The sequence below is a fragment of the Condylura cristata genome, unplaced genomic scaffold (assembly GCF_000260355.1).
Source record: "Condylura cristata isolate star-nosed mole 26May11 unplaced genomic scaffold, ConCri1.0 scaffold00003, whole genome shotgun sequence".
NCBI lineage: Eukaryota > Metazoa > Chordata > Mammalia > Eulipotyphla > Talpidae > Condylura > Condylura cristata.
The window spans coordinates 34,705,749-34,730,666 of record NW_004567104.1 but is presented as its reverse complement, the minus strand read 5'-3'; the positions used below and the strand labels follow the sequence as shown (position 1 = coordinate 34,730,666).

General features: G+C 44.9%; 1 protein-coding gene across 1 annotated transcript; it reads left to right on the top strand.

The window, feature by feature from the left end:
• The first annotated feature begins 1,049 nt into the window (after positions 1 to 1,049).
• PLA1A (phospholipase A1 member A) lies at positions 1,050 to 24,846 on the top strand. Its single transcript, XM_004675448.2, has 11 exons — positions 1,050 to 1,122; positions 7,058 to 7,259; positions 8,977 to 9,154; positions 9,739 to 9,847; positions 10,810 to 10,911; positions 14,206 to 14,295; positions 16,226 to 16,393; positions 17,688 to 17,777; positions 19,113 to 19,221; positions 22,422 to 22,586; positions 23,550 to 24,846. Exons 1-11 carry the CDS (start codon positions 1,050 to 1,052, stop codon positions 23,632 to 23,634), a joined length of 1,371 nt encoding a protein of 456 aa, XP_004675505.1. The 3' UTR covers positions 23,635 to 24,846.
• Positions 24,847 to 24,918: the final 72 nt, after the last annotated feature.

Here is a 24,918-nt window from a genome sequence, read left to right as displayed (position 1 = left end):
AATCATTTTGTCTCCTGCAGGCCTGGCCCAACCTTGCTCACATGGCACCAATGACTCGCCAGGGGATTTTGCTTTCCAGTTCAGTCGTTTAGAGTGTGGTGGCTTGGGCTAGTTTGTTTTGCTTCAAATCCCAATTCCTCACAATCTTATGCAAATTCCTCTGCTTCTCTATGCCCTAAGGCTGTGGGTAAGAGTATGCAGGTAGTTGTAACCTCTCAGAACTATAGTTCAAAATGTCTGGACTGACCCTTCTGGGTGAGTGGGGAGAGGAGTTTCTCTGCTGGTAGCAATGTTATAACGTATGTAGTGTTGGGCAGGTACACAGAGGCATGTGGTCTACTGGAAACACCCTGGTTGCAGAACTGCTTTGCTACATTCAGGAACAGGGTTTCTGTAGGTTGATTTCTTTGTGAATTTGCACTTTACTATGTTACTAGGAAAGAATAATACTCTCAAGAAGTAAACTGCGTGTTCTTTTATTCCATTAATTAAATGTACACTAAACAAGTATTATTTGCTCAGCTGTGTGTCAGGCACTGGAGATTCAGAAATGAAAGAAGAAAGTTTCTGCCCTCACGTCTCTCAGTGGCTTCCCAGATTTCTTTATTTGTGAATTTAAGAAGTTGAACTCCTGGGGACACAAACGTGTCCGAGACAATCCCAGTACAATGACGGTGTTGGGATCACCTAGAGATGAAGGACTTCTGCTTTGGTTTTTACTAACATTTTATAATGGGAAGTGGGAGAGGTACAGGAAATAGTTTCCTGGTGATGTTTGGTACAGAGAGGAAGGACAACGTGTTTCAAAGTACCCTGGTTTTAAGAAAAGAAAGGAAAGGAAAAGCTTATTTATTTTCATCGAGAAAAAGAAACTGAAAAAATGCAGTAGTTGAATAAATAGGGAAGAGTTTATTTTTCTTTTTCAGGTCCATGAGGCCAGTTAATGATTAGTGAGACTCAAGGTGGTATTTCATGTTGAAAAGAGCGAGAGGCTGGGTTATGTGGCACTAAGAGTCAGGCCCACCCCAGCTCCCAAACTTCCAGCCGTCATGCCCCCAGACTTCTGGGAGAGAAACCTGTGGTGCTGGGTGCTCCTTCTGGGGTTCACCATTGGGAGTTCAGGTAAGTGGGGGGCCCTGGGCCTTGGATGGAAATTTTTTCAGTCAATTGTTCTATTTCTCAAACAAGAATTTATGCAATACTAACTTTTGGAAGGTCCCCTAAAAGTCCTCCCCTGAGGTGAATTTAAGAGACGGAGAAAAAAAAAAACCCCACAATCATAATGGGAATGACGATAACCAGGACACTTTTCTTAAGTCACCAAATTAACTTCCCCTGGCCACCGTGCTCATGTTTTTAAGCCCATTTTATTTTTTTCTGCCTCACGCAAAATATTTAGTCTATGTATCTGTAAGAAAGTAAATTTTTATAAGAAAATATATTTTGATTAGTTCTAACATGACTCATTTTCACCCTATAGATATTCACTGTTCCATGATATATTTAATTTTTAAGTTTAAAAATTCCAAACTAATAAAATACTGAGCTTATTAGATATCCTTTTTAATCTTGCTAACCCAATTCGTGTTTAGTCCTGTCATTCCTCCGGACTGAACCATGATAACTAGTCCCTGCTCACCACAGATGCCTGCGTGACCCTTAGAACAACTTAGAGATGCCATTTTCATTCTACGTTTTTCTTGGTTAGAAACCCACCTTTCACTCCCTTCTGCTTAATATAGCAAATCTAAGCCCTCTGGTGCAGTTAAGGTTCTCTGATGGTGAGGAGCCCCAGTGGAGCACCCCCCTTCCTGTTCCCAGCAGACTGTTTTGTGGTCATCTTCACCAGATGTTCAGTTCCATTCCGCAACATTATGTGTCCTTCTGCCTGGCGATGACTACACTCCTTTTTCGGTCATTTCTGCTGGCCACATCATCTGAGAGGACTTCTGTGATTCACGGCTCCTTTGCATCTTCTTCATTCCTCTACTCAGCTCCCTCCCCCCTGCTTCACATTCAATTTTTATGAGTGTTTTCACTACTTGAGTAAGTGGGTGGCTTTTAAAAGGCCCTGCTCAGTGTCATGTGCAACTTTTTCCTAGTTCAATTATTTGTTCCCAAAAGGTGAAAGTTTGGGGCTTCTGCCTGTTACCCCATTGAGCACTGGGCTCTGTACACAGCAAGTGCTCAACTGCATGCAGAGGGGAGGCCATGAACTGAGCACAGAGTGTGACTCTGGGTCACACAACACTGGATTTGAATTCTGGTTCTGTTTTTTTGGTACACTAAATTCTGGCTCTCTTTTCTTTTGTGACTTTGAATATGTTTCATTACCTATAATTGAAGATAATACCAGATAAGCATACCATAAGGATTACATGTGATCGTGTGTGTCCAAAATCGGACATTTTGCAGTTGTTCATTGTGCTATTATATTGATAATAACATCACTGGGATTACTCATAATAGCATCACTGGGTTGATAGAAGTGGAAGGAGCAGGGGCTGTGATGTGTCCTCTCGGAGGGAAGCTGGCAGGTGTCCTGAGGCTTTCAAGAGGTGATGGACTCAGAGAAGCAGACTCAACTATTTCACCTGTTTTGAAGCTCCAATCCTGCTTAGGGGGTAAGAGGCAGTTGTTGGTTTTCTAAATGTGGAGCTTGGGAGAAGGAGCACCAATAGCAAATTGTCTTCAAAGTCTTTTTGGAACTTCACTTCTCAGAAAATCTGAGCCTCAGGCACAAACAGACCTCAGAAACCTTGAGTGAGGCAACAATTGGGATCAGGGCAAAATGGATCCAGGTCCAACTACATGCTTCAGAAACACGCTAGCTACCCTAGCAGGAAGTGGACTTAAAGTAACTGGCTAGCAGGACTTAAAATAACTGGGTTCCTTGTCCAGTTCCATTAGTTTGATCTCCTCTACCCACACCTCTGTGGTGAGGCATTTTCTATCTTCCACCTATTTCTTTACCCACCTTTAACAAGTCACTCATTGTCAGTAGTGACATCTGTTAAATAAATGTCTCTTATTCTTACTATTAAAATGGCTTTTAAAAGTTAATGAATTAGGGCCCTCCCTGGTGGCACAGCAGGTTAAAGCGCAGCACTGAGAAGCTGAAGCCACTTCCGCATGAGTTCCATTCCTGCCTGCCCCGGAGGAGATCCACATGGCGTGGCAGACCTCTCCTGACCCGCCCGCTGCTGCCCTCATCAGTGTACTTCGTCGATCTGCCTGTTCTGCTTCCCTCTCTGTCTCTGGTGAATCCTCTTGCCCTCTGCATCTCTGGCCTGTTGCCCAGCTCTGTATGAATAAATAAATAAATCTTAAAAAAAAAAAAAAGTTAATGAATTAAATGACTTGAGACAGAGATAGAAACATGCATTGTGTGTGGAGGGGGCTAGATACTAGCCAAAGGGGAGAGCGTGAAGAACCTAACTGCTTTGAGCCTAAAGGGGACAGAGGGAAGAAAGAGGATGAGAGAGGTAGAGGGGGAACCAAGAAAAGGAAAGAGGCACCAAATGAACTTAAAGAGAGGGACTTTCAGGAAGTGCTGAGGTGTCATTTAGGAAGATTATTCCTGTCACAGGAGGGCCGCAGCTGACCCTTTTGGGCCTGTGTGGAAGTTTGGCCTTTGCCTGCTTTCCTGCCTGGCTACCTGTACAAGCTTTTACAAGTCAGGTGACATCCATTTCCTTGGACGGTGAATGTCAGAATTCTCCAGCTTGCTCCTTGATCAAACTCGTATTTCTGATCGAGGCTCAGGAGTCTTCTTCAGAAGGTGGTTTTGCCGTCCTCCTTCATCTGGATAAGGTGACCATTCTATGTGTTCTCTCAGAAGTTTCTGGGTCACAACTCTTATGTCCCTGCCTATTTTCACTTTTGCTTTTAGACTTGAGTCCCTAAAGGCAGTGATGACTGATGTCTTGCTCATCAAGACATCATATATTATGTATATAAAGATAAGTAGCACCTCAGCCAAGAATGGCAAAAGGGCTCAGTTTGTTGAGAAGAAAGAAATTGGTGGGGTTGCCGTTCCCCAGCCCCACTGTGTGGCATCATGGTGGATTAGTTCAGTGACACGAGCCCTGAAAAAATACTTTGGCAAAGGGGGTCCAAGAATGTCACCCATTTCAGTGACACTGATCACTGACCCAGGTCAGAATGGGACTGTCTGCCCTGGAGGCCAAGGTTTACAGTGATGGTGATGAGAAGTTCCAGGCCCCATCAGGCAGAACTGGCGGCAGAGGCCTGTGAGAAAAGCAGCCAGCTCCTCAAAGGCTAGTCTGGGCTAGCCTCACAGAAGCGGTGAGGCTCAAGTGTTCTTCTGAGGAGCTTGGAAGAGGAGGCCACATCCTGCACAACTTATGGCTCCTGATCATCTCCACATGTGGGGCTGGCGTGGTTTTGAGGCCACTCTGAGCTCTGAGCACACTCTCCCCCTTCTTGGCTCCGTCCACACCATCCAACTGTTTTAGCAAATGAAAACTTTTACGAAACAAAAGCATGTGTGGGATACCAAACTAGAAAGCACATGTGAAACAGAATATTTCTAACAGTTACAGAACATAGGCTCAACCATGCAAGTCATTAGCAGCCTGGGCGGCTGAAGGGAGCTCTAAGTAATTCAACCCTGAGAGTCACTTTCCACCAAAGAAATGTGGGTATTATGACCTAGCAGTAGCAGAGACCCACAATTACAGGGTCTGTAGCCGCTTTCCTTTAACATTTATCAGGATGAATAATGGCAAGACAGTATTTAATGTTACGTCCTTGCTACTTATCTTTATATACATAATATATGAATGTGATGTATGAAATATTTTTACATCAATGTACAGAGCTATTTTGTTTTTTAAATTTAATTTAAATACTTTTATTTTAAAGCTTTGTTTATTTTTTAAAATTGCGGTAATAGTATAAACTAGCTTTGAAAGGATTTATAGCTTAGGCATTTTTGATAGATGTGAGAAGACTGCCCTGCCTGCAATGACAATTCTATTTGCATGTGAGCATACTGCTTCCCTAGCTCTCTGCCAACACTTTGTAATATCAAGTATTTTTCATATTGCCAGTCTGATAGGAAAAAAAAAAACCATTATATTGTTATCTTAGTTCTTTTTATGATTTGTATTTGTGGTGTGTTGTTTAAGCAAGTTCTTATAAAAATAACCTACATATGTTCTTCTAAAGCCCATGAACTGGGCCCAACATGATTAAGATCACTAAGGACTAATCCTTAGTCCTTAGTGTATCTTTTAAATACAAAGTTGAATTTGATTTGCCAACATTTGTTTTTATTTTTATAGTCACTTTTTTTAATCTTTCATATATATATGTATATATATACACACACACACACACACATATGTTCACAACAGAAATTTACCTATCACCTTTTTTCCCCCATCACTGCCTTTATCTGGGTTTAGTAAAGCCTATTATAACTTCATAAAATGAGCTTTTATTCACAAAACAATTTAGGTAAGAAAAATGTTATCTGTGCTTGAAAGTTTTAGTGGTATTATCAGATAAAACCTTCTGGTTTTAATGTATCTGATCATTAATTCAATTTGTTGATGGTAGTAGGTTGATCTGGGTTTTCTATTTCTGCTTGAATTAATGTCACTAATTTATATTTTCCAAAAAAATTATCAATTTATGTTCTTCAATTTGTCTGGGAATTAAAAAAAAAATCTTTTTATCCTTCATGTTTTGCAGTGGTGCTATAATCTACCTAATATAGACTAGCTTTTGTCTATTCATTACCTGAGTATAATTTTTAATTGGCAGATTCATCTTTTTTTAGTTATAAAAAAATTTTAGCAATTATCTGTTCAAAATATTGCTTCTTCCCCCATTCTCTTCCTTTAGAGAACAACTATTAGGTAAATGTTGGACTTTGTCCAACTTATTGTCTGTATTTTTAATTGCATTTTTATATTTTAAGATTCTTTCACTTCTGTCCTAGCTATTATAGCATTGATTCCTTTTTTATTTCAATAGCTATTTTTATTTCCAATTTTCTAATGATATCTCTTTTCTATACTTATCATATTACCTATACCAAGTTTTTCTTAATAATTTTTAATGCTCTGTCTTTATTTTATCCTTGTATTTTCTCAGCATAGCCAAAGGTTTTGTAACCTTGATTTCACCATTTTCTGATTTTATGGACCAGCTTAGTCAACATTTTCCTTATATATTTAAACATTTTGTGTGTAGGCTGTTTTTTTAATTAAACATTTTATTGAAGTACAGCAAATATATGGAAAGTATACAGATGAATAATTTTTCAGCAAACTCACCTGTGTAGCCATCATCCAGATCATGAAATAAAATAATATGAGAGTCCGAAAGCCTATTTCCAGTACCCTCTTTTACTCATCACCACCCCAGAAATAACTTGGCTTCTATTGTAAATAGGTTTGTTTCACTTTAATTTTCAATGAAAATTACACTTTGGGACTCTCTGCCTCCTCTCCCCGGCTTCTCCATTTTCAGACTCTCCTCCAGTCTTGAATTGTCTCAGCTCTCACTGGTGAGACCTTCTCTTCTTATCTGCTATTGCAAATAAAGTTGAAGCCCAGGTGAAAGTTCAACAGGTAGGATTGTTGACTTTGGTTTTAGCCTCTTCTCCTGACTTGAGGACCTCTTTCCCGTGCTGGCTGTCCAAGTGGGCCTGATCCTGGTCTTTCACTGTGACATGAAGCCCCCTTTGGGCCTATGTATGTCACACAGTGAATTTTTACAACATTGCCTTCCTCTAGACTAGGAGGCCAGCACCGCCTTGCATTTCTGTTGAGGAGATTATTTAGTGCTAGTTGAACAATATTTAGATTTTGCTCCAGTATTTTATCTCTACATGTCAAAAATATCACCAATCTTAGTTATAGAAGTGATGCAGCCTTTATTAAGTGAGTTTGATTATTGTACTCACCGATTGATAACCCCTCTAACCCCTTGTTTCTTTCTTCCTTTCAAAAAATCTTTCTTCCTTCTGAGAACAGATGACCACACCTTGAATCTTTATTGTTTTGTTTTGTCTTTCCTCTAGGAGATGTACCTCCTATCCCTCAGACAAAATGTGCCGACTTCCAGAATGCCAATCTCCTCCGAGGCACCAATCTCAAAGTCCAATTTATCCTCTTCACCCCTTCGGATCCTAGTTGTGGACAACTAGTGGAAGAAAGTAGTGACATCCAGAATTCTGGGTTCAATACCACTCTGGGCACCAAGCTAGTTATCCATGGATTCAGGTGGGAGCTAACCAACTGATAGGACCACCTCAGCTAAGAGCTAGAAAGTAATCATAATTCCATAGGAAATTAATGGGTAGAGGTGGAGAAATGAATTTACCGATAGTCTCATATTCTGATGCCTCACTCTGGGCTATTTTTGAATGTATCTCATATCACACATTGTTCATTCTTGTTGGTCAAGTAGGTTATTCCTTCCCTTTGTTTTGTCTACACACTCCCAAAATATGTGTGACTCTGGACTAGTCACCCCAGCACTGGGAGTCTTGGTTTCCATATCTGAAAAAAGGGATGTTGTAGAGATGGTCTTGGGGACCCGTTCCTCCCTGAAACATGGGGTGTGTGATTTACCGCAGCCAATGAGGTCATACGATTTGCACAATCACTGTGGGAACAATGGTGTGTGGTGTCTGTATAAAAGGCTTTATTTCCTCTCCTTTACTTTTCCCCTGGTGTCATGACTTAGCAAACCCCAACTCATGGTGCTACTTTCATCATACTCAGAGGTTAGTGTTTCTCAGGAGTTAGGCTTGTTTCATCTTAAATTTCTGTGATGGCTTTTCGACCAAATTTTGCTACAACTTATGTTCACTGAGTCATTCGGTCAGTGCCCTTCCTTCCAACACCTTCTCTACAAGGCCCCCAGACACGATAGGAACAGAGAGGTTGCTGGGAAGAAAAAGGTAGAGAATGTGTGAAGTAGCAGCACCACAGAGCAACTAGAGTTAGGGGCATCCAATGGAGAGATAGACACAGTCACTGAGCAAATCACTATTTCCTAATATCTGGGCTTCTCAAATGCCTGTACTCGAGGGACCCAGCCATAACCTTCCATAGGTATCTCAGATCACTCTTGTGTCAGAGTCTCTGCTCTAGCAACAATTCTGGTCAACCATTACCCACTGTTTACTGTGTCTCCCTTTTTTGTAAAAATACCACGCCAGGGATAGCTAATAGAGCTGAAGAGTTCCGCAGGCTCATCCTTTTTGCTCATAAGTCCCACGAAGCCACAGTGCACAGCACATATCTAACCTGTGCTCCTCAGACCGCACGTGCATATTCTGGTTGTTCTAATTTGAGTCATTGAGAAAACTTTCCTCATCCCAATCTCTCAAGGAAGCTTTTTGAATATTTTTCCATCATTCTCTTTTTTCTAGAAAAGTCTTATTTTTTCTAAGAAGGATTGGGAATATATCTTATTTTTCTTATCTTTGCAAAGCACCTAGCAAACTGCCTGGTCAGTCTAATGAATGAATGGAAGGATGAATGAATGAACAAATGAAGGAAAACGAGCAAAGTGTTACCACTTTGAGAATTAAGATTGTAAATCTTAACCTGAAGGTACAAAATTATCTTTTCTTTTCCATGAATAACACAAACAGATCTGTGCATGTTGTTTGTGTAGCTTATATATTGTACCAAGGTGCCTCACTGTGGCCTGGTGGTACTGAGTTTTGAGCTCTGGTGAGGACATATATCTACCTGTAGCAAAAGGCACCCTTTGAGCTTACACAGACGCTCCACAGGTGTCGGTGAACACCTGCTCCCTTCAGAGTTGTTTCTTCCTATAGTCAAAGTGACATAGGAGTCACTGCCCGTATATCTCCTTTCCCTAGAATTGGATTTTTTTCTGGTTTCGAGGTTTATAGAAGTTACCAGGACAGTGGGTCTTAACTTGGCGGATAATTTGCCTACCCTTTCTTGTCCCCGTGCCCAGAGCTTTAGGAACAAAGCCTTCCTGGATCGATAAGTTGATTGGCGCCCTTTTGCGGGCAACAGATGCTAATGTGATTGCCGTGGACTGGGTTTACGGCTCGACAGCTGCTTACTTCTCAGCTGTGGAAAATGTGGTTAAGCTGGGACTCGAGATCTCCAGTTTCCTCAACAAACTCCTGGTACGTGAGGAACAACTTGCGGGGAGTTTTGACAACTTCCAGGAAAAAAAGAAGCAACACATGCAGAGGCACTTTGGGGCAAAAGCGGAGCCACCCAGCGGCTTGTTGGTTTTTGTTTATTTGTTGTTGCTGTTTGTTAGTCTTGGTTTATTTTAACCTCAAATATTTATTTATTACACACACACACGCACACATTTTTTTTCCCCATTACAATGCTTGTTGGCCTTCAATTAAAATCTCAGTTCTGCTACTGACAGTGCTGACCTTGGGCAGGTTGTGGATCTCTCTCACTCTCCCTCTCCTTTCTAAAATGCACCACTGCATGCTCACTAGGGAGGGTCATGGAGGGCTTCTGTAATCAAGAGGACATGGCTGTGGTCCTTTGGACGCCAGAAAGGAAAGCGACGTGCCTTCACAGGTAGAGCAGTTGAAAGAGAACAAATGCTTAATGGGATGAGAAGTCTCCCCACTTTCTCTGCAGCATTTGAGGTCGTCAAACCCAAGGACCTCAGGCCAAAGTGTGATTGAAGAGGCCAGGGGCTACCATGACCCACATGGAACTCACTGTGGGTGTCCTGTTCTAGGAGCTGGGTGTGTCGGAGTCCTCCATTCACATCATTGGTGTCAGCCTGGGGGCCCATGTTGGAGGCATGGTGGGACATTTCCATAAAGGCCAGTTGGGACGGATCACAGGTAATGTTCTCTTCTGTCCACCCTTCCAGGTTTAGAGATTGGAAATGCTCTTGCTAAGACAAGTAGGAGTGAGTATTGTCCTTTGTTTTCTTAATTAAGTCACCTATGGCCACTAAAAATTTTTACTGTGGCCCTTTTTTATAAAATGGCTTTGCATTACTGTTTCATGTTCTCTAATATCGTATCAGAGGCCATGTATGTCTTTCAGAACCTCAGTTTCTAATATCTATAAAATGGGATCTAACTGCTCAAATCTCCTTCGCCCTTTGTGGAACCGGAGGGTACTTTATGCTTCAGGAGTTTTTAAGGGACTAGAGTTATGCTGTAAGGGGTCTAACACCTTGGCCCACTAGAGGGACAATTTTGAATCATCCTACAGAGTTCCTCAGAGGGCCCCGGTGGTATGAGACCCAGTTGCCCAAAGCAATAATCCATTCATTAAAAATTTCCTCCAATATCTGACTCCCTCACACTACTGATCTTCTCCCAAATAAGTTATTTGATGACAAATCCCTGCCTCAGGATCTGCTTTTTGAGTGGGAAAGAATCCAGACTTAGACATAGAAATAGTAATATTTATTTCCCCATGTTGCTGTGAGACTAGAATTTATAGACATTGTCTATAAATTCTTGTTTCTAAACACAGAAACAAAGCTGGCACATAGTAGCTGCCTAAAACTTAAAGCTTGTGTTGATTAATACATGATAACTGATATTACTCATGCAACCAAATGATTGGTGTCATTAAACTCACTTTAGAGCCTGAGAAACTGGGCCACTGAAAGGTTAGAGACATCAGAGGGGGCTTTCCTGGGCACTGTGGTCCTGAACTAGTCCTCTTTTGGGTCCTCCATGGGTGACTTATCTGAACTGGAAAACTGCCTCATGAGCCTCATGCAGTGGGCACAAGAGGTCCCTTTAGTCAAGAAGTAGGGGCCTCTGATGTGGGTCTGTCCTCACAGGCCTGGACCCTGCTGGACCAGAGTACACCAGAGCCAGCCTGGAGGAACGTCTGGATGCCAGGGATGCCCTCTTCGTGGAAGCCATCCACACCGACACTGACAGTGAGCAGGGTGACCTTCCTGGGTGGGAGACTGTGTGCACGGCAGGAGGTGAGGGTGTGGACCCCTCACTATGTGCCCCTGGGCAGAGTCCTTCCTCCTTCTGCGCTTCTGTGGTGCAATGAGGACTCACCAGCCTGGTCCTGAAAGTCTACCCCAGCTCTGCCCTCTGTGACTACTGTGATGAATAGTTTTATTTTTAGCCAGCAGCAGACAGGAGGATAAAAAACACTGGAGCTAAGACATTTGGTCATGAATTTCACTCTCTGATGCAACCCCCAAACTTGTACTGTGATAGTGCTGGGAAGGCAGACTGGTTATCAAGGTGAATGTGCCCCCACAGGGTTGGGGGAGTCCATCCAGAACAGAGTTTGAAGACTGCCAAGTCTTCTTTCCTTTCTAGGGCACAAGCCCATTCTTAGTTTGGTGAAGAATGAGAATCTACCATCCAAAACTGATGGGCACATAAAAGCCATCCTTCCCCACCTCATCTCCACCTCCACCTTGAAATCCATGATGACCAAATTAAGCTCTTCAACCAGCTGGAAAAAGGGGTGGGCATGCCTCCTCACTTCTACTCACCATCAAATGCCCATAGAGTTTGTCCCGGGTCCTCTGCTCAGTGTGAGTGTGCTTGGGGGCAGAAGGGAGGTATGGAGGTGCAGGAAGAAATACCATCTGCACCTTACCAGAAGAGTTTACAGTTCTAGCGAGAGATATCTCTGTCTCATTCCTAATGGTCAGAAGCCTCCTTCTAGCCTCCGAGACCCAGAGGTTCATGATTCTGGAAGACACTATTATTACAATCATATTGCTCAACTCTCTTTTCCACCTTAATTTTACAGATAGGAAACCAAAGCCCACAGAATTTTGCCTAGCTGTTGGGTTAATCATCATGTTTAATAGGGTTATTGGCTCCTAAATTTGCTAAATGGGCGATATACTAATGTCCTGAGCTAGGCCTCTTAGTCTCCCTTGAAAGTTAGAGTCTCTTCCTCATACAATAATAACAAACTGAAAAGCAAAACCACCATCACCAAAAACCACCCTTTCCATTTATACAATCCATCTTTTTTGACTTATGTAATAAGCACTGAGATTCAGCGAATACTGGACAAACGCCGGACACGAGAGTTGACCCAATTGGTGGGTCCTTACCTGTGAGCTTAAGAATATAGGACATGACCCCAAGTCAGACACATGGTGAAAAACATCAGTAGTGGGCTTTATTGACACAGGGATGAAAAAAGGGAGAGCTGGTGAGTACTTACAGGCTGACACAGTCTGCCCTACCCCAGATAGCATCTGCTGTGCAGAGACCATATTCCAAGCTGAAGCCACAAGTGTTAAGTGGGTGACTTCTCCACAGACTCCTTCCTTGACAGTGATTCAACTGCCCAAAGCCCTAACTAGGCCCCTTTCTCCCAGCCAACTCCACTCAGGGGATGATGGAGTCCAGAAAGCTCCACCTTCTAGGAGTTGGCCATGAGCACGCCCACTGTCTCATAGTTCCTCACTTGTCCTCTGACATAGTGAACAAGGTACCAAATAAGGTCCCTCTCCCATGGAAATGACAGGTTAGTTAGGCAAGGGTCCTTCATCTACTCTTGAATAAACATTTATTAAGTGCTCATATGTGCTGGCTACCATGCTGGCTTTGGGGACATAGTAGGTAAATGCCCTGCTGTAGTAGGGCTCATGTACCAGGGTCCAGACAAGGCAATCACAGTAAGGAAGAACTTGGGCGAGAGGATGATTCGGGTAGGGGATCTACTTCAAAGAATATCAATGAAAATCTGTCTAAGGAGGGATATTGGAGGTAATAATTGTGGTAAGAATGAGTCAGTCCTTATGAGAGCTAGGAAATGAATATTCGAGGTAGTCAGTACAACCTGGAGCGGGAGGTGAGGGGGGACGGTGTGGCATGGAGGTCAGAAAGAGAAACGTGAGGATGGAAAAGAGAATGAGATTGAGAGTGAAGCAGAGAAGAGCGAGCAGCCCGGGCTAGCCTTGGCAAGAAGGTCTACAGTCAGTGATAAGGGGGTGGTGACTGAGATTTGTTTAGAAGACGATGGTGGCTGCTATAGAGAGAATAGTCTGCAGGTGAGCACTGGGGGAGCCTGGAGGCTCCTTAGAGGTATTTACTATGGTAGCAGGAGATGGTGGCTTGGACAAAAGTGGTGGGGACAGAGAAAAATAGAAAGATTCAAACACATATATATGCACATATGTTAAACATTTTTGGACAATGTTTATGGTTTTTCCACTGAGGTGTGGTCTCTAGTTCTCCACCCACCAAAACACCCATCTTCACATTCCTTTGTTCTCTTCCCCACCCCCTTTTTACCCTTTCCCAGGTTCACCAGCTCCCCTCATGGACGCTTCATAATCAAAGTATTATTTTGGAGGTGACTGACTAGACTGGTGATGGATGTAGGGAGGGAGTGAGGGGAAGGTGGATTCAAGGGTGAGCTCTGAATCATTGCTGAACACATTAAATAAATAATACACACCAATTGCTTACAATAGTGTAAGGTAGAAAGTATCTTGGCAGCTGGTTATGAGCCGGTCTGAGAGGTCAGATATGGTCATATGATGAGATGAGGCTACTGTCTCTAAAACTGATCTCTTTGTAACCAGGTCATATTTCTGCCCAGTCAGGAGAGCACAAAAATATGTCATGAGTAAACTGGGGAAGTGGCTCCAATATATTTATCTGAACGATTGCTTGAAGCAAAATAGAAGCTACTCAATATTTACTGAGCTTATAACATTTGCTAATTTATTTTTATTTTTTTAAGATTTTTTATTTATTTATGCTTACAGAACTGGGGTACTGGCCAGAGGTGCAGGGGTGGTGAGAGGATTCACCAGAGACAGAGTGGGGAACAGAACAGGCAGACTGATGAAGTACACTGCTGAGGGGAGCAGCGGGTCAGTCAGGAGAGGTCTGCCGCGCCATGTGGGTCAGCTCCGGGTCTGGGGATCAAACTTGCACTGAAGCAGCCGCAGCCAGCTTTACAGTGCTGCACTCCAACCCACTGAGCCCTGACCAGGGAGGGCCACATTTACTAATTTATAAGGGACATTGTTCTTGACTTTATTAGGCCAATATGATTATCTTATGAACTTATTCCTCTTTGCTTCTATTCCATTCTGCAGCCTCACAGCAGTTAAGCTTGAGGCGGGCACCCATTCAGCATGGATCTTGGGTGGGCCCGTGGCCAGTGGACCCTGTAGTGTAACTTGGAACATACATCCCTTCCTTTGGAAGTAACAGGGTTTGTTTCTTTTCAGATTGGGGGATTCGGATTCCTGTAGGACATGTGGATTACTTTGTCAATGGAGGCCAAGACCAACCTGGCTGTCCCGCTTTCATTCATGCAGGTCAGAAAGCCACAGGATTGGCCACCAAGAGCCTCGGTGCTGAGTCAGTCAGTGGGAGAATAGACAGTTTTCCTTCCAGGGTCCATAGCTGTGCCCCATATACCTCTGCACTTACTGAATGGATGCCGTTGCAGTTCAGGAAGTCTAAAGGAGGAATGTCTGCAATTAAAAGATGTGCCATGTTTACGCTGCCCTCCCCACTTCAGGTTGTGTGTGACCCAATATCATTCAAGCCAATAACATTCTTCTTGGGCCCTGCTTTGCGGCAAGGCCCACACCAGCTACATCTGGGCAGAGCCTGGTGGTAGCAGAAGCAGATCACCATGCCCAGTACTACGGGGCCAGATGAAGGGTCAATTCACTGCGTAACCTTTGCTCCAGATTTGTAACTCCCAAAGTCATTCTCAAGATACTCATCAAATACTTCCATTTCTTTTCTTCTAAATATGGTCTTCTGGATTTCTATTTTATTTTATTTTTAAATATTTATTTATGCATACAGAACTGGGATGCAGGCCAAAGGTGCAGGGATGGTGAGAGGCTTCACCAAAGACAGAGTAGGGAGTAGAATAGGCAGATCGATGAAGTACACTGCTGAGGGCAGCAGTGGGCAAGACAAGAGAGGTCTGCCACGCCATGTGGGTATCTTCCTGGCCAGGGATTGCACTTATGCACTTATCGCACAATAGCTGGTGGTAGTTTGATGGCACTGAAACTAACACTTGTGTCATCAGAAAAGCCCTACTCTTCTGGATTCTAAAAAAAATAAATTCACAGAATATATTCTTCTTATAGTCATTTTAAATAATATTATGTTAGTCCAAATCTGAGCATCCTTATCACTTGCTTAGTCTTCTTGTAGGTGTCCTATGAATATAGCTAACTGTCAACATTTCATTTGGGAACTTTATGTTGACTGTGTTTACTATCTTTTTAATTTTATCTTGCTTTACCAAACTTTTCACATTTTAAGGATTCTTTTGATAATTTGCCAAATTCGCTGATGTTCCAGATCATGTTTCTTTAATAATTTATCTATTTTTTCCAGCAATTCTGATCATATTGGATAGTTTTTTTTTAGTGGCTTCTGAAATTTCCATGGTATTTTGGTTGGTTTCATGTTTGTTTTTTTTCTTCATGATACAACTTGAAAAGGGCTTAGTTTGTGTCTGTGCCAGCCTCCTGGTGCAGCTAGGAGCTTGCCATAGACAGTGAGCCAGTTGTGGGGAGGAAGTAGTCCACACAGCTCTGACTCAGTTGTAGGTCCTACAGTGAATGGAGAGTTGGAAGACACCAAAACCCTGGCATGTGGCTTAATACAGACCTCTTAGCCCCAGTCAATTTATACAGTATCAGTGATGCTTAATTTAAAATGATACATAACAGTTATGAGAAAACCAAGTGTTTGTTAAGTTGGGACATTTGGCAAACTCAGCTGTCAGTCATTCGGCAGGTACAAGTCAGCCCCTCGGCTCTCGGAGGTGATCAGAGACTGACTAGGCTGTTGCTGACTCCGGTCTCGTCTCATTGCTGGGATGGATATACGAAGGGGGTAGGCAGTTGGTTGTGGGTGTGATGATGAAGAAGGTAAGGTTGTGCAGGCAGATACTCTTTTCGAGAAGTGGGGTCAGAATCTTCAGTTCTCTGTATGCTTGCATTTTCTGAAAGAGAGCTCTCATGATCATGGGAGATGAGTCTTCAATTAGGAAAACTTCTTGTTTAAGTTCAGGTGTCTCAGGAAATATTAAAAGGAAAGGGAAAATGCAATAACCACGTCCAGTACTGTTTTTCAAATGTGGCTCAGGGGACATCCCATGTACTTATAGTCTGCTGGAATATAAAATTCAATAGAGTTACAGTAAGTAGCTTAGAGGGAATTTCCATTTTCTTGAATTGAAACTTGACTGTGTTACGTTTCCTCCTCATACAGGCTACAATTATGTGATCTGTGATCACATGAGGGCTGTGCACCTCTATATCAGCGCCCTGGAGAATTCCTGTCCGTTGATGGCCTTTCCCTGTGACAACTACAAGGCCTTCCTTGCAGGGCACTGTCTGGATTGTTTCAACCCTTTTCAGCTTTCCTGTCCAAGGATTGGTAAATGCCACCCTTTTGGCTTCTTTAACAATTTGTGGAAAGTTCAAGTCTCGTTAGCTGATACCTCTTTAAGTCCTGACCATCAGGGTAAATCTACCCATCAGGGTAAAGAAATTAAGCAATGAGGTGTTCAGTCTGGTCTCACCTGGAAGAAGGCTTTGGGTCTTTGCGCCCCACCCCTTACTTGTTATGCTGCTGCCTGGTGCCATACTCCCTGTGCACACACCCTCATACTTCCTGTGCACTCAGTCCCTCACCTGCAAGCTCAGGCTCCCGACCAGTTAGAAACCCTGGGATAGTGCAGACTTCCTACCCCTGCTTTAGGGGATGCTTGCCGTAGGTCTTTCTGGCGAGGCCAGCCATTCTCCTGTTCCTGATAGATCCTCAATCAAGTGTTTGAGGGAGTCCCCAAGGATTGCACATATGGCCCACTTTTAAGGTGTTGCTCTCTCCCACCTCATGTACATTCTGGGATGATCCAGGCCAGTCTGGTGAGAGTCAGGGCTCTGGTCTCCGTTCACCCTGGGCAGAATATTGCTTCAAATATCGTGGTGTTATCCCAGGCTGAAAGGCTCTGGGAAATCTCCTGGGCAGGGTAAACTCCCCTTCCTCTCCCACTTCCCACTCGGACTCCCACTCAGAACTGCAGCAGTCTGTCCCTGCTTATATGAATGAAATGGATGCCAGCTAGACAAAAGTGTGGAAGTCAGGGTAGTTTCCCGTAATAAAGCAAACCACCATTACTTCCTACTCATCATGCATATTCCCCCAGATGCGACGGGCTAGCTGGTGGAACAACCACTTTATCCCATCCTCCCCCTCCCTCCCTCGCCCGGACCACCTGGGCAATGCTACAAGTACTTCAAATCTGTCTAAGAACATTTCAAGCTCCTTCACACGGTGTGGTGTGGCCCGATGTGCGCTCACTGCCTGGAGTTTGCTTCCCTTACTGGCCATGGCCAACCACTGTTCCTGAGGTCAGACACTTCCCTCTGCTTCCAGTGTCACTAAAACAAATGTCACAGAGACAGTTTTGCCAGTCAGGGACAAAACTTTCTTCTCAATATTTCCTGAGGATGGGCCAGGTGATCTGAAGTATGTACCTCGTGTTTCCTTGCACGTGTACCCTCCACTGCACTGTATTTCTGGTTGGCCTGGGACTCACCACAAGGTGTGGTCAATGAGCATGGACGCGATTTGCCTACCCAGTGGGTGGGTGCACCATTAGTCCACATGGAACTGGTCGTGAAATGACCAGCTGAGGACTCTGCTGTTTTTCCTCCTTTACTTGCAGGTCTGGTGGAACGAGGTGGTGTCCAGATAGAGCCACTGCCCAAGGAAGTGAGAGTCTACCTGCTGACCGCTTCCAGGGCCCCATACTGTGGTGAGTGGCAGAAGAGGACAGATGATTCAGTAACTCGGGCAAAGTGACACCCTGGTTAGTGGCAGGGTCAGGCCTTGGAACCGAGTCCCCTAAGCAGCTGTTGGGGCTCCAAGCGCTGCTTCTCAGGGAAGCTCCTTTGTGGATTTTATTTCACTACCAATTCCTACCCAGTGTTAGTATTTGGCTTTCCTGGGAAATACAGATTAAAGAGAAGCAGAAATTTTCTTTAGGAAAATTTCCCTGATCAGTGATACTTGTTGACCAAGGAACAGCTCTGGATCAAACTCAGCCCAGAGAATGAAATTCCAGCACCTCGTATAGGTTAGCCCATGTTTTCCATATTGCAGTTATCCACTGCAGCTCCATTCCTGCCCATCCCCACAACTATCCACATCCCATAGTAACAGGACAAAGGGGTATGACGTTTGCCGTTTTCCTCCGGGGAAGGGGGACAGTGTACGGAGCTGTCTTTTTTTCTCATGGATTCATAGCATATTGACACTGTCCACAAGTCCTCTCTGTGACTTAATGCTGAGTCTGCCTCAATCCATTTGCTGTCCCCTCCAATTTTGCATGTGAAAGCCAACAAATGAAGAAATGCAGGTAGGGGAAAGGTAAAGAATTGCCTTGTTAGCTATATCCCAGCCACCCAAAGGAGTCTGTGAAAATGCTGAGACCAGTTACTGCAAAAGGCCAGGAGAAGGGCTCCCCTGGGGTTAGGGAAGAGGTGATCTCCCTTAGCCTCCCTTGCCTCAGAGGCAGCAGGTTCCAGTGTGGCCACATCTCCATGAGCGAAGCTGCCCACCCAGTCTGTGTGGAAGACACCTGCTTTGAGAGCTCCAAAGCCCACGCTGACGGGAAGCCCAAAATGCCACACAGACACCCAGCCACCACAGAGAGGGAAGTAGCCACCTCCTACATGGGAATGACTCCTTGACACCGTGTGTGTGTGTTCAGAGGGGTGTTGCTATGTTTTATGAGTTAGTTATTTAGTATAGGGTACATCCTCTTCAAAACCACACTGCCAGGGCCTTGTGACCAAATAGGAAAGGCTGGACATTCTAGCATTAAAAGTAATCGAATCTAATATATATTAAATTTTTGAGATACGTGAGCTATCTAAGAACTTTATAAGTAATCCATTTAATTCTCATTCAGTCCTGAGAGCTGTCTGTATTGTCACACTGAGAAGCTGAGGAACTTTGATGACAGGTGTCTTCCACAGCTTGTAAGGGGCCGAGCTGAGACTCCTAGCCACACTCTGCTCTCTGGGACATTTTACACGTTACTCTGCTGACCTCTGGCTTTGTCATCTGCTCTGCTTTGCTCTCCTAGTGCATCACAGCCTCGTGGAGTTTCACCTACAGGAGAAAAGACTAAAGGACACGAGCATTAAGGTCACCTTCCTTAGTGGCAATGTCTCCTCCTTGGTCAAGATCACCATGTGAGTGTCCTGCATGACTATACATTAGCTGTTTTCCCACTTTACACATGTATACACACGCACACACACACATGGGCACTGTGTGATCACTGATGGGTGGGACAAGTCCCCTGGGCTGGGGCAGGGCAGTGATGCCTGCACCCACAGACCTACACTTGGCAACTGTTTCAGGTTTGGGAACAGTACCAGATCTAAGAATGCTTTGTTTGGACAACAGCGGATGAGGCAGGCAAGCAGCAGTCGTGGGGTGTCCCAATGGGTGGGAGAACATGGAAATTGGATCCCTGTTAGGGAAACAGTCCTCTGCAGTGCAGCAGGGCCATCAAGGATGTCAGCAGCTAGGAAATTCAGCCATTAGCCCACAGAAGGCTGGTCAGGGTTGATTACCAGGCCAGAAAACCAGGGTTCATTACCAGGCCAGAAAACCAGGCAGAGGGTCATTAGCAAATGAATGAAAGCTGAAGGCCTGCAGGCTTGATGCCTGGTGGAACCAGTCCCTGGAAGAGAGCTGAGAATTACTGTTCCACTTAGGCCTGTAGCTGGTGGGACCAGAGTTGAGGTGAGAGGACCTCAAGTGTGGGGAGCTGCAGTGGTGGGAGACAGAGCAGCAGCCATGATTCGGTTTATTTTAAAAGCATTTGGTTAGTTCTTCACAAGTCTTCAGGAGACAGACTAAGACCAGAGAAGTCTCAGTCAGGATACAGTGTGGAAAAGCAAAGCCCAATTCCTTAGTCCAATAAAAAAGAATTTAACACAGGAAACTAACACAAATGTTTTGGGAGAGCCGGAAAACCAGAAGGAGGGTGAGGAGGGGCTCAGAGATCAGCTTCCAGAAAGAGCCAGGACCAGAGGGGCACACCCCAGGACCAGAGGGGCAGAGCAAGGTGGTGCTGGCAGAGCAGACTCACAGGGCACGGAGTGCATGATGGGAAGCTGAGTGGCAGGAGCTGGAAGCAGGGAGGGAACAGCCCTTCTGGAAGCACTGACCAAAGGGCTCCCACCAGTGAGCACCTCCTGTGCATTAAAGGTGCTGACAGAGGAGATTAAGAATGGTGGTTTGCAGGGGCCTGGGTGGCTCACACGGAGAACTGTGCTATAGTCAAGGTGACAGGTGCCCCGAGAACAAGTAAGAGGGAAACTGACCCGTGTGTGGAAATGAGATTAGAGATTTGAGGGATTTTCAAGAGTTCCCACAGGTTAATAAGAATAAGCCTCTGGGGAACAGAGAGCTGGGGTAAAGCACATGGAGCAGACACCTGAGATGCTCTTCAGGCCCAGACCATGCTGGGTCTTGGAGGATAGGCTAGGGGTTGCATCTGAGAGAAGTTTGGGGAGTCACTAGTATCGTGAACAGGAGAACACCCAGATCAGGCACAGAGTTGGGAACATATCTCAGGCTGCAGGGTTAGACACTGGCTGTGCTTTCTGGGAAGATGAGTTTCTCCTGAGAAGGGCCTTCTGCTAGGGTGTCAAACTCCCTGCCGCCAGGCCGGCTCACCCAGGCCCCAAGGTGAGGTAGGGCCATCTGGACTCCAACGTAGATTTTCAGGTGTCCATGTGAGCCTTGTAGAGTGTAACTGAAAGCTCTTTGTGAGATCAGTTCAAGGTTGTGTCACTTCACAAAGTGAAGTGCCCTCTCCAGCCCACTGGTAGATGGGCCACCACCAGTGGGCATCGTGACAGTGACCCACAGCTCTACACGTGAGAGTCAGGGGACAGCACCCGCCACCAAGCCCCAGCCCAGGCGAGCAGCTGCAGAATCTCGGGGCACAACTTCAGGGCTCCCTGAGTAAGGCCCCCTAACACCTCCCAGAGATTTGAATGTTACTGTTGGAAGAAGGCTAGCAGAGCATGACTATCTTCAATTCCTAGCAGAACAGAAATTGAAAAAAGAAAAAAAAAAAGAGGGGAGTTTATGTGTGGTCTTTCCCCTACTTCCTATAGCTTTGTGAAACCCCAAGATTTCCTTCTGATTTGAAAATTTACCCTGTCAAGTCCCCAGGCCACCCACTCACAGTTTGCACACTTCTCAGTCCAAGCGTCTTCTCAAAGGGGACAATTTTCCTAATTTGTCCTTTGAAATAGTTCCAAAAATTTAAACAAAATTATACAAGATCTTTATCAGAAGAAAAGTAAACCACATGACTAAATACACACCAAGATGACAATTCATCACTCTACAGAGGCAGGAAAGATAAGAACCCAGCCTGGCTGAACCAGGCTCCGAGCCTTGGAAAATGCCTACCTGGGGTGTAGGGGGTAGCACCTCCCGGCCCCCTCTCCCTACGGTTCCTGCTGCCTCTGAGGCCTGAGATGCCCGGGAGGGGTCAGTAGGCCAGACCAGGACCCGGGATGCAAATCCAGCCCACGGCTGAGATGTGGGGCCCTCTGTGCTCCCTCCCAGCTCTCCCACCCCCTCCAGTGCCCCCTCAGGGCCCATGTTGGACTTCTGAGACTTGACTTTCAGGGGGACCTTTTGCCCCACTCTTGAGCCTTGCCTTTGTCTGGGTGCTCTCTAGGTTGGTCTTCAAGCGCCTCCCTTCATCTTAGCCTTAGGGCATGAGGCCAAAGTGGTGCCTGAATCTTGTAAGCCAGTGGGAGATTCTGTTCTCACTGGGACCCCAGAAGCTGCAGCCAGTGTCTTCCAAGCTCTGTAGCTTCCATGTGGGGAAGCTGGACTTTAAAACTAGCGTTAGACCTAGGACAGTGTGAGTCAAAAGCACACACTGGGAAGAGACAGAACCATGTTGCACCCCAGCTCTGTATGATGTTAAGACCTGGTTTTTCGTTATTTTTTTCCTACTGACACATTCATATTACATCTATAATCTAGTAGTCCTCTCACAAAATTCCTTGAACTAAAAGAGGGCTCTACTTTCAGACAGTTGGATCTGAAATAAAAATCTCCAACTTACAATCTAAGAAAATGGGATATTTTTCCAGATGGGAAATTCCAAGAGCTACTATCTTGCTGCAGTGTTCACTAGTTTATTTACAACAATCCACAGATATTTTCCAAGTTATGTTCAAAGCTTTGGGGATGTGGGCAGAGGGGTGAGGTGGTGAGGCTGATCAAAGGATTCCACCTTCCAGCTACACCTCTTGGCAGGTCAGCTAAACAGAGCCGCTAGCACAGCCAAGTGGAGCCAAGGGCAGCAGAGACCAAAGTGCGAGTGACTTACTCTCCCTTCCCCCTGCAGACCTAGACAGCAGCTCCAGGGGAGAGCAGTCATGGCTCACACCAGTCCTCTCTGCCAGACAAACCAAGTGAAACTCAAGTTTAAGGCCTCCAACCGGGTTTGGAAAAAAGACCAGACTGTCCTTGCTGGGAGGTTCTGCACCGCACCTTTGCCTGTCAATGACAAGTAAGCCCTGCTGTGCACCCCGACCCCCACACCCGCAAGGACCAATGCTGACCTCAAGTGTGGCACTTCTTTTCTTTTTCAGATTTATTTTATTTATGCATTCAAGCACTGGGGTATAAGCCAGAGGTATGGGGCAGGGTGAGAGGATTCAACAGAGACAGAATGGGGAGCAGAACAGGCAGATCTACTGAAATCCACTGCTGAGGGGAGCAGCGGGTGAGACAGGAGAGGTCTGTTGAGTCACCTCCCCTGGTTGGGGATCGACCTTGTGGTGCAATGGCTGCCGATAGCTTCATAGTGCTGAGACTTAACCCCTTGCGCCTCCGGGAAGGCCCCAAATCAGTACTTTTTGAAGTGCAGTCTTATGCTGATCAACTTCTTCAAAGCAGAAATGACAAAGATCTGGGTTTTCCTGGGTCTATTGATGGACCATTTTGAGTTGGGATGTTAGGAAGTAAAGAGTGTGGGCTTTAACTTCTCATCCCCACTTCTATACAGGAACCTCTATTGATTGGGTTCTTGGCAAAGTCCTGATGTATTTTTTCTATGTTTTTTCAAGCAAAATGCACCAGGACTTTTCCAACAACCCAATATTTGCATGTGTGTGTGTTGTATGTTTTTTTATTTTGTTTTGCACAAGATTTTATTAGAATAAAAACTGCTGGCTGCATTCTCCCTCTTCCTTAGCCTCTGCTGGCCACATCCATGCATGTGGGTCCAGGACTTCTACACCCTCTGTCCCCTGTACAGGCATTTGTATTAGCAGCATTTATACCTGTAGGCATTTACACATTCTACTCAGCACCCCCATGCACTCCCAGGACAAGAGGCTTCTGCAGGAGTGTCTGATAGATCCCTTTCACCTGAGAGAGAAACACAGCCGCACACAACTCCTAGCCCTCTCTCTGACCAGCCAACCGAGAGCCGACCCTGAGCATACGCCCTCTTGTTGTTCTTTTGCAGCAAAAAGATGATCTGCTTACCCGAGCCAGTGAAACTGCAAGCAGATGTGACTGTTTCTCACGACGTGAACATAACTTGTGTTTAGTACAATCCTAGCAGGACACATGTTCCTGAATTTGGGAGGTTGTGGGTGATTCAACTTTTTCTAGATGATTAGTACAAAGAAGGAAGACCAAATTCTTGGTAATTTCCTCCCCATAATTAGCCACCGTAGAAGGGAGAGAGAGTTCATGTAACAGAGCTCTATCTTCATTGTTAGTTTGGAGAGCTTGACACAGAATGCATTTATTCATTTAGAACTGCAGTTTCTCCATATTCTTGGACATCTGTACCTAGGATTTAATAGAAACATATACAAGGAAAATGCCCCTCAATATTCATTGAATATCTGGATCATTGTTTTATTAGAAAGGAGTGCTATTATGTACAAAAAATGTGATGTGCAGTCTGTGGGACTAGAGAAAGCAGATGTTGAATTGTCTATTAAAATTGCAATGAAATGAAATGCTTGGAACATGGAGAGAGGGAGATGCAGAAGATGGCACCATCCACCACCACTTTCCATTGACTTCTCTGCATATGTAGAAGATTTGGGGTGTCAGGGAGCTCTATGGGGAGTACAGATAGATTTTGTTTGTTTGTTTTTGGAGCAGTGTTTCCCAAACTTTGATCTTGATAAATAATCTTAATATCATCCACAGTCTGGTAAGAAACAGATGATATGCTCGGGTTAAGTAATTCGAGGAGAATTCAATCAAAGGACTCTTGATTAGGGCGTGGGCAAGCCGGAAGTGATAACAACGTTCACTGTTCCTGCCCTTATTCTCTTCCAAGAGGCAAGTGGGAGACACATGAGAGGCTGGAGCCACAGCAGATGGAGGAGGCTTTAGTCAAGAGACACACAGTCACCAGGCAGCCTTCCTGCGGGGAGGAAGCCAGGAAAACAGATTTTTCCAACCTCACGCTTTTTTGGTCCTCTTTTTCTTGTGATGCTCCTGCTGAGTCACTCTAGCCAGAAGCCAGAGGCAAGAAGCACTTTGATTTGGCTGGGAATTGAGTGTGATAGGGAGGCATAGAGAGTGGAAGATTAGGGTAGGCAATCAGCGGAGGTATAGCCCACATCTTCAGAGGCACGAACTGCCTGGATTTTCCCATACTTCATGGTTTTCTTTCCATCTTTCAATAATCACCTACATTTTAAAAGTTCAGTAGCATTAACTGCCTCCAGAACTTGCTCATTGTTTTGTCCCAACTTCTGTGACCGGCCACAAGAAAGACGGGAAGCAGAAAGGCTGAGCAAGTAAAGTTTATTGCTCCCGGGCAGCAGCTGAGATGGAGCCCCTAGGGTGGGGTCCATAGCTATTGCCAG